Here is a 15,575-nt window from a genome sequence, read left to right on the forward strand (position 1 = left end):
GTCACTGGGTGAGACAGGGCAAACTGGAGGTGATGTTTCATTATCTGGACAGTGCTGCTTGAATAGCGAGTCTCAACTCCAGCCCCACTCCACCCTGCAAAAAAACCCAAAGGCTGAATAGGAGTAATCTATGGGCAGCCTCTGTCCCACAGATCACCTCCTGGACCCCTTCAGATTAACGATGTTTTAACACATAGATTACACAACTAAGATAATTCCTTAAGAATTTTAATGACTATATGTCCAGCCAATTTTAGTGTCTTACACGCTGGGCTTGCATTTGGTTTAAATCATGCTCTCTGCAGAGAGACGTTGTGAGGCTTAGTTAGTTACTGTTTCCTAAGTGCTTTGAGACCTTGTAATAAAAGGTACAATGGCACTACACAGCAATTTTACTCTTAGTAAGATACTTGCTAACAGGATTTATTAATTTTGCCCTAAAGAGAAATCAGAAGATCTCCATCTATATGTGTATTGCTTCTTTCTTGGAAGATGAAGAATGAATGAGATAGATAGATGGTACAAACATAAGTGAACAGACAAGACTGGCTATTTGGAATAGGCACCCTTCAGCTGTTTATACTACTTACCTATGCTTTCTTTTGGGAAGACCACCAAGGAGGAAAACTGCAAAGCAAACTCCATGGAAAGATACTTTCTGCCCAGAGCACTCATTCACTATAGGTCATATGGAAAGAGATGTGGCCTAGATCTTCTGCCACTCTGCAGCCACTACCTGTCTTCCTAATTTAACAGCATTTCCAACAAACTGAGATATGGCCTTAATTTTCTTTAAGCTGATCATACAGGTTTTAAAATTTTTCTTTGATATTTGTCATAGTACTTTGGAGGTCACCCAGGCATTTTATGCAGACTGCTGGTACACTTAATCATTTCAGTGGCTTCCTGCAGTAAATCAGGAGACATTATATTAATAAAAGATGGGGCTGTTTCAGGTCTGATTCATAACACTGAATATCCATCTACCTGGCTTAAAAAGAGTCCTTTAAAAAGGTCAGTTTACTCTATGGAATTCTGAATATCAAGGATATGTCTTCTCTCACACAAGATATATACACTCAAGGCCAGCACCCTGAAAGGTACAGGAGACACTGGAGTGATTCAGAACGAGGGCTCACAGCTGTCTGCACCACAACCTAGCCAAAGAGACCTTGTCTGAAAATACACCACTGAGATACAGGCACACCACGCAAATAAGCATCTCGTAAAACAGGTTTACCTCCATCACTGCACTTCTTTGTCTGGCAAACACTGTTTAGTCACATTCAGTGAGCACAAGACCCAAGACAGGCAAAACACCAGGTCTAAGAGGGAAAGATTGGCCAAAAGTGGACTTTGCTTGTACCATATTATTATTATTTGCTTACTTCTTCAAAATACTTATTAATCCCTGCAATCAGGATGTATCTGACAAAAAAAAAAAAAAAAGGAGATTTAACAGTTGTTTTCTGGATTTGACTTGTTATCATATCCCCTCCTGACTTTCACTTTTATATTTCAAATTCAAGTTTGCTTTCACTATCTCATGCAGCACAGGTGCAATTCCTATGAAATCAGGGTAACATTTATGAATAAGTTGCACATTTCAGTATTATATTGCTCTCGTGACATTGGTCTTGCCCTTGCTAAAGGAAAATAAAACAAGTTTTCAATTAATACAGCTGGCAAAATATTTCTGAATAACAATTTCTCACTGCAAAGGCCAATTCTTTTGTAATGTAATTTTGTCCAAGTATCTTAATGAAGACAACCAAGTGTTTCGTTTTCACTTGGTCATTCCAACTGCACTTAAAACATTAATTCGAAATACTTTTTTCTAACACCACCCCCCCCCCCCCCCCAAGAAATTGCGAGATTGACTTTCTCATCCCATCTGGAACAAATTCGTAGTTTCTAAATTTACAATCACACCAGAAGAGACATTAAAAAAAAAAAACCAAAAAACTTCAATACTTTAGGGTCTTATCTTGCAAGGTGCTGAAAACTCTCATATTTGTAACTCACATGCAATATGCTGTGGATCCAGAACTGGAAGTCTGACCCCAGCTCCTGTGCAAACTAAGCGGAACGAATGGGGATACTACAGAGAGAATAGCTTCCCATTAGCTGCCAGAAGTAATGCCAAAATACCTCCATAGATCAAGACCCTTGCAAGATCCACAGACCTTACGTGATATTTTATCACGAGGCAGTTGTGAGCATTAGTTCCAACGACATGCCACACAGACCAAACCCCATGGCAGGGCCAGACTCCCTGCAAAAAGTGGCATCGAGACCAAAGTGCTCCCATCAAAACTCTGCCCGCAGCCCGCAGCCCACCCCTGTGCTGGGCACGGGAAGGCTAACCAGGCAGGCTACAGACCCTAGGAGGGTCACATGTTGAGCGCTCCTTGTTCCAGCCATCACTTGACTATTTGGCTGACATACCTTAAAGGACATTCCTGAATCTAAACCACCTAGTCCAGTCAGAATTTTATTTGTATCGACTTACATTTTAGCGACCTGATTTCACACTTCTGTTTTTGTGTGTGCCTCCGGGGCACGTGTTCAGCCCTGCTACTGGTTGGACGTGGGGCCACGGACCCACGGCAGGCTCGTCTCTATCAGGCTACCGAATCTGGGAACCCCTAACAAGAATGAATATGCTTCCATGTAGTTTTGAGTAGAAAGTTACTACTGTGAAATGCACATTTCTCTCTTCCCCTACTTCCAAATTGCAACAGGTGTGTCTGCATGCACCCCCAATCCACCCACACAAACAAGGAATAAGTACTTATGTATGTTCACATAAGAAAAAGAAAGCTTCTTCTATTAACCACACTAATAGCCAACAAGCTAAGCCATGTTTAAAAATATTTTTGTCCATCTCACTGAATACAGCCAGTTTCAAACCTCACAATGACTATTATGAGATAAGTTTTCTTATTAGGAAATATAAAATACAATTTAATTCATTTCAGCATCTCATTTAAAATATATAAATTACAAAAAAAGAAAAGATGGAAAATGTCAGAATACTGATTGCTGATTCCATACATTATTTTGATTTTTCAACTTAAACGTCAATTTCTATCAAGGACCTGGTTCTGAATTGGAAAATTTATCATAAAAAATTGAATGGCAGACTACCAAAAAGCGACAAGATTTTAACACCATAATAAACATGAGGATCTTGATCCATTATGCTTAACACGTATGGGAGTTTTTTCCTGTAACCAGGATGCTTTAAAACTTGTTCAAAAACAGAAAGCAAAGCCAAGAGTCTTATGCAACAACATCATTTCAAAAGTGGTTTCTTTAAGGCTATCAACACACAAAAATCAAGCTTTTCTGATGGAAAAGGAATGATTCTTCATGGTTTTGGGTCTACGCAGGGTGCTTTAAAAGGACAAGAGAATGACACTGTATTCTCCTGGTCAGGTATTTGGGAAGGACAGGGTGAGGATACAGAAGACAACATACGACAGTGAATGCACTGGGGGAAAAGACAGGATGTATGAATGATGGGAAAAGAGTATAAGGAGTACTGTGGGGATAAGAAAAGAAAAGCAGCACTAGACAGGAAAACACAGGCTTCTGGAAGAGGACTGCGCTTGCAACTGAAACTGGGATACGCAGCGGAAAGATCAAGGAGACTGTGCTGGGTAAGAAGCGACTAGAAGGAATGGGGAAAGGGATGTTGCACAGGCAGGTTCGTATAAGGAAAAAAGGGGAGAAAATACAGTGACAGCTAACAGCAACCTGTAACTGAGAAGCCTGACTGGGTGCTAAGGGGCATGAATGGATCAAGGCAAAGTAGGAGCACTTTCATTCACAAAGCCAGCAGTGGATGAACGGAGTCATCCCTTGCACGCCCTCAAAGACATTCATGTTTTGCTTATATGTTGTAGGCTGTATTTTAAAATAAAGAAGTTCAGATCCCACTGGCTCAAATCCCCATAGTAACAAGAGGTCCCTCCCCCCTTTTCTAAAATACATCCCCACGAAATACATCTCATAATTTTAACTCAGCCTTACAATTAAGGCAGAACAAAACATCTTTGAATGAATTTGACAATATCATTTTAGTAGCTTCTGCCCCAAACCATGAGAAAGAAAAAATAAAATGTGGCCTGAAATGCCATATGACTTAATAGCACAGAATATAATCTCTGGAAATTCAGAGGTGTTTAGCTTCTGAAATTATACTGGCATTGAGTCAAGGAGATTTGAATACTAATCTTCTATAATCATATGTTAGAATTAGAAACAATCATTAGCTTCTTAATAAATACAGGAATATCCCTTTCTAGCCATGGTAGGTCATGAGACAGCTGACCTGGAAGCTGTCTGCTCTCTCTTGTTAGCTAGACTTCTTTGACACTCAAAAACTTAACAGCGTCTGGTACCTCAAACCACTGTAATCTTTTATCCGTGGTTCATTAATTGGTCTCCTAAACTGACTTCAGTAGCAGCAGGCCAATTTACTCTCAGATGTGCACAGCGTATGGAGAGACTACGGAACAGAGTAGCTTTTATGAACAGTTTGATAATTTCAAGTTATGTGCAGCAGAAGTAAATAACTATTGTGTCGAATGCACACAAAGATGCATATCCGTCTCCAAACACCCCAGATCCCTTTCAGCCTCCTGAACGTCCCGTTTAAAAGCGCTGTGCAGCCGGTCCACAAAGCAGAGGTTCCCTTCGTGACGGGCGCATTCTTCGGACTCGCTTCCCCGAGCCTACAGGAACGCAGGTAATTCTGTTTAATGCACACGCAAATTCGCAGTTCTTGGAACACAGCTATAACAAGTAAACTCAGGTCAAGAGAGTTTTCACAGCATGGAGCTTCAATTTGTTCGTAAGCTTAAGTGAACAGCAAATGGGGACCTCCGCACCTGTCAGTGCATATGGCTCCTAACTACGGACAAAGTTTTGCAAGCACCCTCCGCTGAGCAGAAGCGTGCTAAGCCAAACAAGTTACCTGCAGGGAAGTGGTGCTGCGCCACCAGTGTGCGTGGGGGTTGTGTGCGGAGAGATTGTGTGGGTGTGCGGGAGTAAAAATGCAGGCGAGGACAAGGAAGGGGAGGGAAGTCTGAGGGAGCAAACACGTGCTGTTTTAGCTGAGAAGCACCAGCCACTTCGTATCTCCACCCCTTGTTTTCCCTCACTTCGTCCTCATACCCGGCAGTCAAATATCTGAATACCAGTTTGTCACAACACGAGGCTGATCAGCACGGTGCACTCTCTCACCTACACACCCCAGGTACAAAGTGCGGTCATCTACTGGATCTTCCTTTTCTCTCCCACCTTCTCTGCTTGCATCCTTCACAGCGCTGAGCCTGCGCAAGCACTGGCCATCAACAACTTGCGTCTTCTCTAGGGTCAAGCATCCTATTGCAGTGCCTCAGGATCACACAGAGATGCTAGCCTGAACATTAGCTGTATGAAATGCTTCCACCACTTCAGCCACAAGCTTGTTAAGCATCTCGCAGAGAAAACATCCCTTTTGCATTCATGCATTTTATCAATTTATATACCAGCATTTAAAGTCAGCAGTTTCTTTTTCTTCCTTTTGCATCTGATCAAGTACATTTAGGAGCATATGCCACCTGTGCTCTGCATGTGGAACTCCCACTCCTACTGAATTCTAATAATACTAGCAATAATAATAAATAACAATTTGTGACTTATGTGCTGCCAGGACCAGAAGGTTTCAAGACACCTTATAAAATATATGCAAATGGGGGGGGGGGGCAGGGAGTAAATTTATGCTCAGGTACACAAAGAACTAGGTTTAAAAAAATATACAAATACAGACAGCGCTGTCCAAAACAAAACATGAGCCAATCAATTCCTAACAGAGTAAAATTGAAATTCTCTGGTAAGTCCCTGTAGAACCAACTCAAACTGTCTGAAGTGTCTAGCAGCATTTGCAGAGGTAAGGTTCAGCCTTTTAAATTGTTTCACTTAAACTAAATCATTGCAAAAACCCACCACTCCTTGTGCTTTGCTTTACAAGTTAGCAAGGCATTAGCAAAGAGTTTGACATTCTGCTCTTCTGCACAATCTACTCCAGTATATCTTTACCAGGACACCTAATATTCAGCTAGTAAAAATCCGGCAGTACTCGTTTTGTCTTAAGCTATACCGTAGAGAGTCCTCAAGCACTTTGAAACAACCAACCTGACAGAGAACTGCGGCAAAAATACCTGAGCTACGTCAGCTGCGCACAGATCTAAGTGGAGGTTATTACATAATTGCACCCTTTGGCAAGTATTTGTTTGGAAATCCTACTGTAAACAGGATGCTTGTAAGGGCAGTGGCAAGACAAGATGTTCAGGGAATGCAACTAGAGGCATTCAAATGTTGCTTTCAAACTCTCGAGGGAAAGTCGCAGGGACTTACCTAAGTTGCCAGAAGGAGCCTTTATACAAATGAAAATCAGGATCTGATTTTCTCCTAGCAGTTCACATGAGCTTAACCAGTTTCCAACCATCAGAATCTCTAAATTTCGCAGTATACTGCAAAAAAAACCAACAAGCAATGCCAACTGTATGCCACGAGAGTGTAAAATATCCTGAGTTAACTGGCAAAATGCTGATGAAAATCCTCTAAATGCTTAATCACAGTTCTAATTGGGAGAGGGACTTGTTTTTAAGTCTTACCAAACCATGTTTATAAATTTTAATTTACTTTAGTTTCTTCCTCTCTGAAAAGGCTGGAAGTTTTACTTTGGCTTCCAACTGATTTTGTTTTTTCTTCAGACTTCGGTTAACTCTTCCATCCACTAAAGTTAAACACAGCTTTTTCAGTGGTAGCAAATTTAATTATGTATGTCGAGTTGAAAAAATCTTGTATCATACATAGTAAGAGTAATAGAACAAAGGCCGTAAGGCTATGAAGACTAATAACAAATTGAGAGCTTTGGAAAATATGGTATGGAAAAAATGTGGTTATTCAAATAAATGCAGGCAAGTAAGGCAACATTTGAAAAAGCTTTCATTAGAAGGAGGAAAGCTTTTCATATTCACCCATTCAAAGAGTGAACAGGGAGTTTGTGCTTCACTTTGGTCTTCAAATTAAGCCAAGGCATTGTCGATTTTGTTTCTACCTCATATGCCATATATATACCTGGACATGCAAGGTGAGAAGACCAGACCTCAGACACAGATACTTAAAAAAAACCTACATTGAGAGGAATTTGATGTTTTTCATGTGTGTATAGCGAGCAGTAAGATAACTTTTGTTTCAAATATAGGAATGTCCAATGTGAACTTATTACACACCAATATTTGTTTCACTCTTGAATTCTGCAGAAAGCATACAAACCTGTCACTGGTGTTGATCTTTTTAACATTTACTGACTGGAGTTGCATTAGTAAGTAAAACTCCAAATGGCAAGGAATTCTCCACCCATGCTGAGCTCCTCCCAACATCAGAGTCTATATTAAAGTAGTGCAAGTAGAAAAATGTTTTCGAAATACTGCATTAGGATAGGCAGGCACTGACAACTCCAGTTATTAAATATGGAAAGTTGCAGCACAGAAAAGGCTGTGTGTAATGGAAGGAATCTGAGATATTTTTCTTTTATTGTTTTGCTCAGGTAAATACACACTTGGCATAATACCTTGTAATGAATCTACACCATACCATGTTTAATACACTGCAGAATTACCTATTTTTTTCAACTTTGTTTTATTACATTTTACTGTGGTTTTACTTTGTTCAAATCTGCAAACTTACTTCCGTGTAATGTCAGTGTTTTGCAATTTCATAAAGTTTTTTTTTTTTTTCTATTTATAGGTTTAAACAACTTCATATTTTGTTGTATGGTGGCATACTGGCACATTTGAATTTTCCATCATGCCGATAATAAAAGATTTTTATCGTGTGCATGCTTCGCCATTTTCAGAGAGAGTGATCAAGTTTGTTGGGTTTTTTTTCAGCCTAAGGACAAAACAAGTAACTACCCACATGGACTTCTACCCTACAAGTCTTTGTGCATCCTCAGGTTGATGCAACTGCAAAGATTCAAGTGCAATTTGATTTTTATTAAAAATATTCTTAATTTAAAACACTAAGTTTGCAATTTTCTATATTACTTAAGAATATTATTTCATAGGTTATATAGTTATTTACTACAACTTAAGGAGGTCGATCTCTCAAAATTTGTTTCTTGTATAAGCTTATATGGCCTCATTAAGATAACACAAATATACTTACAAGGTCAAAAACACATCGATTAAATATTTTGTTACATACTTATATTCACAACAAATTAGGACAGCTCAGAACTCCAACTTCGACTTCAGCACAGAACACTAACACAGAACACTAGATGTGTTGCCCTTGTTTAAACTAATTGTTTAAAATATTTAACAATTTTGGCATATGGCGGCATGTAAGATTATGAGTTATCCTTACCACTATAACAAAATTACAAAGAAAATCATTCAACTGTAATACAACACAAATAGGATTTTTTTCAAAGGGGAACAGAAAGACTACTAAACCAACTTCTTGAAAGTTGTCATCATTTGAAACCATTCTGGCAAAACTCTACAGACTTCACACTCGTTTAAAACATAGCACTGCTACCTATCACTTACATAGTCCAAGTTATAAAATAATATTACTGACATTAGTTAAATCTATCATCATAGTAAGTGATCCCTATTTGTCCTCTCTTCCACTCTCCTCCTTTCCCCTGCCAACCCTATTGCCAACACAAATATTTCAAGACAGCCATAACTTTCCTAAACATTCCCAAATTAAATGTTCAACATATTTAAGTCCAACTGTAAAATAAATACATGCTAATGCAATGTGAAAATGGACCTCTTCAATGTAGTGCTCAAATTCCACTCAGTTTGTAATAGCGCTACCAAAAGCACATGGAAAACACGGGTCTATGAATAAGAAACGATGATACTATTACATTTTTATTACTGCATCGACGACACTATACATTACTGTTTCTCTGACATGTTTACAGCCTGAGAGGGAAAAAGAAAGCTCTAAAACACACACTTACTGAAAGGCTCCCTTACGCCTATCGTTGCCTTTTCTCTCAAATACATTAAGCACCATTAAGAAACCTCACCTTGTTATTCTTCAAAAAGCAATCCCTTACTTTCTTTCTCTGTAAACTGATAAACACTCTGTTGGCTGTATTCTCTGTTATAGTAAGAACACCGAGATATTTAGACATGGTGATGAATTACCTCTGGGAATAATACATAATAATATTTCACACTTCTGTAATCTTTTCACCCAAAAGCCATAAAACACTTGAATATCAGGGTAACTTCATAGATGATGAAAGAGGAAAGCAGAAGGTGAAATTCATTTTACTAAAGGAAATCCTGGAAAAGAGTCATAGTTATATTCCAGAGAGTGTGGAATGTGTTTTCACTTTTGTCCTCTGTGTTGCGGTAAGTTTAACTCATAGTTAGCAATGAAACTTGCTCAGCTTCAGATACCGCACCAATGGCACAGTTTATTATTCCTTAATTCTGAATCTTCTGGCCTCTGACATTTTCTGGTCATCTTATTTCCTATCAGCATAACTAAATCCAACTGGGCACAAATCACCTACAATTTTTAGCCACGCTTTGTTAAGCTGCTATCTTTTTTTGTTGTCTAGTAACTGTATCTCATGTAATTTAATAACTAATTAAATACACTAAATAAGTAAACAACAAACATACCAACTCTAGTTTCTAGTGCTATTGTTACCACGCCCCTCTGAAATTTTGCAAAGACAAGAAACGAACTAAGTTCTGATGACTTATTTAAACTTAATCAAACTAAACCTAAAGGCATTTTCTGCAAAACAAATACAACATGTACTAGCAAAAAATGTGCTAGGAACAGAGCTTATACCCATTTTTTGTAGAACTCAGCCTGCCAGACAACGTATAAAAAGTTCATACACAGACATCCTGCTATTTCTTTCAAAGGAATAATAAAAGTATAAGGCCAGGCAGATTTATATATGAGCAAAATCAATTCCTCTCTAGCTTTGGCTGCCCTGAATCAAGTCGTATGAATACCCGCATTAACCTTCTGTTATTCAAAATAGGACCACTAATCATAATCACAAAACATAACACTGGAGACCGCTTCCAAAAATCTAGCCTTGCTTTTTGTCTCTATAACTACCCTGCTCAGCCCATCAGAGAGACCTCAAGATTTAAAAAAAAAAAAACAACAACAGTATTTTGTTAATGCATGCATGTGTATGTGCAATAGTATCTTGGTTCACTCTAGCTTCTTTGAGGAATAAGGTTTTCACAGAAACTGGAGAATGAAAATTAGAAGCTATTTAGACCAGTGCACCTCTTACTAAGGAGAGACATACTTATTTTAACTCTAAGCTACTTTTCTGCTAATTATCATACACACCCAAACAGAAAAAGTAGAACTGGTCTTATTTCAGCACCAACAGGCTCCACTTTATTCCAGAATACAAATTCTATTTATTTTTCCCTTCTCTCACAACAACAGTAAGAAAGACAAGAGAAACTGAAGAACAAAACGTAACCCCTGCAACAGCAAGGATCCTGCCATTTTAGACAAGTTGGTGCAATGGATCCCTCAACAAATGTGTATTTATAAAGGCAGGGGTGTGGCTGCAGTGTATGCAGGATGACCCGGTTATCTTCAATTCAAGTACTATTATCTTTAATTCAGCTACTGCAAGTACTTAAAGAACTGAACAAACAGCCGTACAAATAGTGAAAATTTCTGAGACCTATATAGCTGACAAACTTGTTGCAAAGAATCGTTTTGTACTGGCATCATCTTCACCCTAACTTTAACTTTCAACTGTGAGGCTCCACAATGAATTTACGGGTTGTGGTGCAGGACAGTGCCACACTCCACTATTAAAGTACAAAATGGTGAATCTGAGTCTAACAAAGGCAGCTGTACACAAAATTTTAGGCACATCTCTTGAAATATCCCATCTGAATCCAGTTCTTTGCCATTTTCACAGGAACTAACTTTGGGGCTTGGTTTGTGTTCTGAGGCTAAATGAAAGCAACAGGTTGGAGTTTTGAAATAGCCTCATTATTCTGTTCAATAATTTGATCTGCTGGGCCCACTGACTGATCTTGGCAGCAACTCTTTACCTCTTCGTACCTCAGTTTCCCACTCTATAAATGACAAAAAGGATACTTCTCTCTTTTCTGAAGTGTTTTGGAATCCACAGGTACTAGGCAGATATCTTTACCATCTTTTGAATAAGCAGAACAGGTATCTACCACCTCTACATATCAGGGAGAAAGTCTGAAGTGGAGAAATGACCGTGAGGAGCAGTGAGGAGCATCGCATCACCAGTGTAATGGCAAAACATACTGCCAGTACATTGCTTCATAAACCAGAAACCTATTCCATTGACACGTGTGTTTTAGGGAATGTTGCCACCACAGTCACAACTGCAAAAAAACTGTCAGTCATCAGAATGACAGAAGTTAAAAGAAGTTATCAGTTGTGCTTATTTTCTTTCTTAATTCAAGGACAGGAAAGATTAAGCATAAATACTGGCATCCAAGAAAATCTTATTTAGGTGTGAACATCCAAAATATTACGGATAGACAGGGACATTACAGTCTTCAGCTTTGTATTAAACAACTTCCTCATAATGCTCAACTTCCGTAAACAGTGTGAGGCCTGTAAGTCTGCTGTTCAGATTAATGCATACATTTAGAATACTTTATCGTGTCTTGTGTTTTAGAATCCAAACTACTAGTTTTTCATACTTTGATTCAAAATTATATTACCCGCAGATAACTGTAAATCATTTCACACAGCACCTCTGCAAGGCCAGCTACCTAAATCTCCAAGACATTTACTGATGCTGAGACTGGAAAGGAATGTCCCTTTACAAACGGACAGATAAAAAAAAATCCAAATTACTTTTCAGATTCAAGTCATAAACTCGTTTTTCTCAAAAACTGGTAGCAGTTTTTGGAAATAGAAAGAACTTCTACGTGCTTCTGTGATGTCAAAGATGAAATCTCTGCTTGTGGAGGTACAATCTGTAGCAAGAACACACGTCTGCCAAGACTCTGGCATTGATGATATTTTGTCTATACAGCCTTTGAATGTGACTGACACAGGAACACTGCACATGGTTGAGGAAACTGAAACTTATGGAAGAGCTTTTCAAGACTTAGTCAACATACAGTATTTTGGAAATGTGCCTAACATCCTCCAACCACACCTCCTGGTATCCTCCTCAGGAATCTAACATTTTTTGTTTCTTCAAGTCTCCCAGTTGTCCCAGGAGACAGAAAGATAGATTTGCTTAGATAAGACGCTACCAGAGCCATTTGGACATAAGTAAATATTGTCGACAAGTGGAGAGGTCTATCTGCTGGCTCGTCACTGAGACAGGCATTCAAGTCGTTGAATTCTGTGTTATTTGGAAGGATTGAAGACTGTAAGGAATTGCTAACCTTTTCTCAACTATCGGACTTGACTATGAGAAACACATGACAACTATTAGCTAAAAGACAGAAATGACTAGCTGCAGTTGATAACTGTTCTAGACATTTTAGAAAGCACTACACATTTACCTTGACCTTTTAGGCCATGACAGAAGTAGCCTAAACCATGTGCATGCTTTGATGGGAAAGTCCACATGAACTTGCCACCAACAGCAGGCTGTAATTTTTGGGAAATGATGAATATCACATACTGTCAAATGTTATTTTCACTGTATGACAGCCTTAGTTCACTTAATCCTCCAGCAACTCCCAGGGCTAGGAGAACAGAGAAAAAGGTGAAGGAGACTGAAGGACAATATCATCGGCTTTTAGCTTTAGTTGGTTCACTTCCAATTCAACTGCCACTAAAGTCAACAGCTTCCCCCCTAACTTTAGCATCCCCCTAACTGGGACTTGATGCTAACTTCTATCAATTAATATTACTGACAGTACTGCTCAGCAGCCCAAAAGGAAAAAAAAAAAAATTTAGATTCTAGTTTGCCTTCCAGAATAACATCAGGCCTTAAGATGCCCTTTTACAATCACAGTAAAAGCACTAGTTATGGCTGTGGATCCTCAGAGATCCAGCAAATTTTTGGCACCCAACACAAAAATTACGCTGGCTAAATGCAAAATACGGTAGGTGCTGCTTCTGTCCAAATAAAATATGGGCCTCAGTAAACCTTAGCTTAATCCTGAAATTTGCACACTTGGCCTGACAGGTTAACAGTGTTTGAGTTTGGCCTCCAAACTCACAAACTCAACCTACTGACTGGATATGAAGCGTGTAGGCAGTAGTAGCAATATTTGTGAATCTACAATGAGCTTCCGAGAGATGTTTTTCACTGGGAAGCACTGAAACACTTGCATTTTGGGACTTTTCTGTCACTCAGTAGGAACTGCAAAAATTCTCACCTATTTACACCGTGGATTCAATTAAAAAAACCCTATTTTATCTATGTACTAGGTGTAAGCTGGCTATCATATTTCTGGACCAGAAACCAAGTTTTTCCTCCCATCTCTTCTCTTCCTCCTGCCCCCTCTCCTCCCACCCGCACTAGGGGAACGCTGCTGTGGAGGCCGCAAGGCTAGGAAGCTCAGGGCAAAAACCAGCCCCTGGCCAGCACCTGGTGTTTTCCAGCAGGCCAGCGTGCTCGTGACTGTTCCAGATTCTGGGCCCTTACGAAGAAAAGCGCAATGAAGCATCTTTCGCTTCGTAGGCTCGGTTATGGATTTGCAACCAAACCTGACTGGCTCCGGCAGGTTGTGTTGCCCAGCACTTTTTGTGTCTCTCTCGCACACCTGCACCTGTCGGGGACGGGTTCCTCGGATGGGCCAAAGGGAGCGAGGCATGTTTTCTGTTTTGACAGCAGACGGGAGCCAAACGCTGGGGCCGGCAGGTTCTGGTGTTTACCGTCAGCCATTAGAAAAGGCGAAACACAGCATGGGCACTGCGGCGACAGGGCGTCAGGCGCACCGTCCCCACGGCCGCTTGCAGGCAGCGGCCCCTCGGCTTTGTCCGTCTCCTTCTCCGCTCGGACCGCCCGGCTCCGCTGCCGCGGCGTCCGGCTGGCTTCTCTCACGGCCGGCCCTGGAGTCACAACACGTCGCCGTCCCCGCTTTAAGGTCACCTCATGGCGCTGCCGTCGAGCAGGGCCGCCGCCTCCGGGGGCCGCGATGCGCCCGGCCCGCTCCCGCGCGGGGCCGCGGCCCTGCAGCGGGCAGCCGGAGGGGGGGCAGGGCCACGGGCGCCGGGGGCACTTACCAGGTCTATGAAGGTCAGAAATTTCCAGCTGCCTCCATAGGTCTGATGCGCGGGCATGTCAATGGCCTTGTAATTGCACAGGATGGAGCAATAGGACAGGAGGATGGCGGCGCGCAGCACCTGGCAGGGCACCAGCGCCATGTTGCACGCTGCGCCGGGGCGGCGGCGGCGGCGGCGGGCCGGGAACCAGCTGGGGCTGCGCTTCCGCGTGTGTGCCTGCCGGCCTGTGCCGGTGCCGGGGTGTGCGCCGCTGTGTGCGCGCCCCTGCGGGCGGGACTGCCCGCGCCCCCGCGCCGCGGTCGGCCCCGGCCGGGGCGGAGCGGAACGGAGCGGAGGGGCCGCGCCGTGCGGCGACGGGGGGCAGCGGCGCGGGGCAGGCGGGGTCGCAGGGGCGGTTGAGCGGCGGCGGTGCCGGCGCCGCTGGCAGCAGCCTGGCTGGCGGGCTCGGCGCCCTCCCGAGCCGCAGCTCCGCGGCCGGGCCGGGCGGGAAGAGGCCGGGCCGTTCCCGGGGGAGCGGAGGGGCATGCCCGCCCCCTCCCATCGCCCTCCGAGGCGCAGGCCGGCCCCGCCGCGCCGCTCCGGCGGCGGTGGGTGCCCGGGGGCTGGGAGGTGCTGGCAGGTGCAGGCCGGGGCTGCGGCGGCGCGGCCCTGCCCGGGGGACCCGCGTTCCTCAGGCGCGCTGCCCCCGGGAGGGCACGCGTGTGAGCCCGGGCCCCAAGTGATTTGCAGAACCTGGTTGCCCGCCTTTTCAAGCAGAAAACACAGTGCATCGGCGATTGCGGTTTTTATTCGGTGTACCGCGAAACGCCGCCGCGCCCGTCTGCCTCCGCGGCAGCCCCGCCGCAGCGCCCGGGCTTAGCGCGGACCGGCGGGGCGCAGGGCCCGGCCGCCGCCGCCCCGGCCGGGGGCGGACACCCCCGCGCCACCAGCTGACCGCAAGGCCAGCTGACCGCGCCGCAGCCAATGGGCTGCGGGCTGAGGGCGCGCGGCGGCCGTTGGAGCAGGTGTCACCGCCAGGCGGGGCGGGGCCGGGGGCGGCGGGAGGCGGTGAGGCGGCCACCCGGGAGGGGCTGCCCTGGCCCTGCGCCGCGGGCCGCGCGTAGCCGTGTGCCACGGGTACCGTAGGGGCGGTGCGTGCAGCTGCCCCGGCGCGGAGCGCCTTTGTCGTTGCGTCCGTGTTTCTGAGGCAGAGTCAAGCCCTCGGTGTTTCCATGCCTCGCACGCACACACAACTGGTAGAGGTGCGCTTTCCAATACCTGCAACCACTGCAAGACCGAGACCTCATTATCCCTCGATTAAGACGTTGGGTGGA

The 15,575-nt window shown here is 43.3% G+C and overlaps 1 protein-coding gene across 1 annotated transcript in view; it reads right to left on the minus strand.

The window, feature by feature from the left end:
- AIG1 (androgen induced 1) overlaps nucleotides 1–14,614 on the minus strand; it is a 124,259-nt gene extending 109,645 nt beyond the window's left edge. Inside the window, exon 1 of the mRNA XM_087776805.1 lies at nucleotides 14,263–14,614. Coding sequence (XP_087632931.1) covers nucleotides 14,263–14,403 — 141 coding nt within the window. The 5' untranslated portion in view covers nucleotides 14,404–14,614. The remainder of the gene's footprint in view (nucleotides 1–14,262) is intronic.
- Between the last annotated feature and the right edge of the window lie 961 nt (nucleotides 14,615–15,575).

The sequence above is a fragment of the Nipponia nippon genome, unplaced genomic scaffold (genome assembly GCF_047370975.1).
Source record: "Nipponia nippon isolate SJK-2023a ecotype South Korea unplaced genomic scaffold, ASM4737097v1 scaffold_4, whole genome shotgun sequence".
Taxonomy (NCBI): domain Eukaryota; kingdom Metazoa; phylum Chordata; class Aves; order Pelecaniformes; family Threskiornithidae; genus Nipponia; species Nipponia nippon.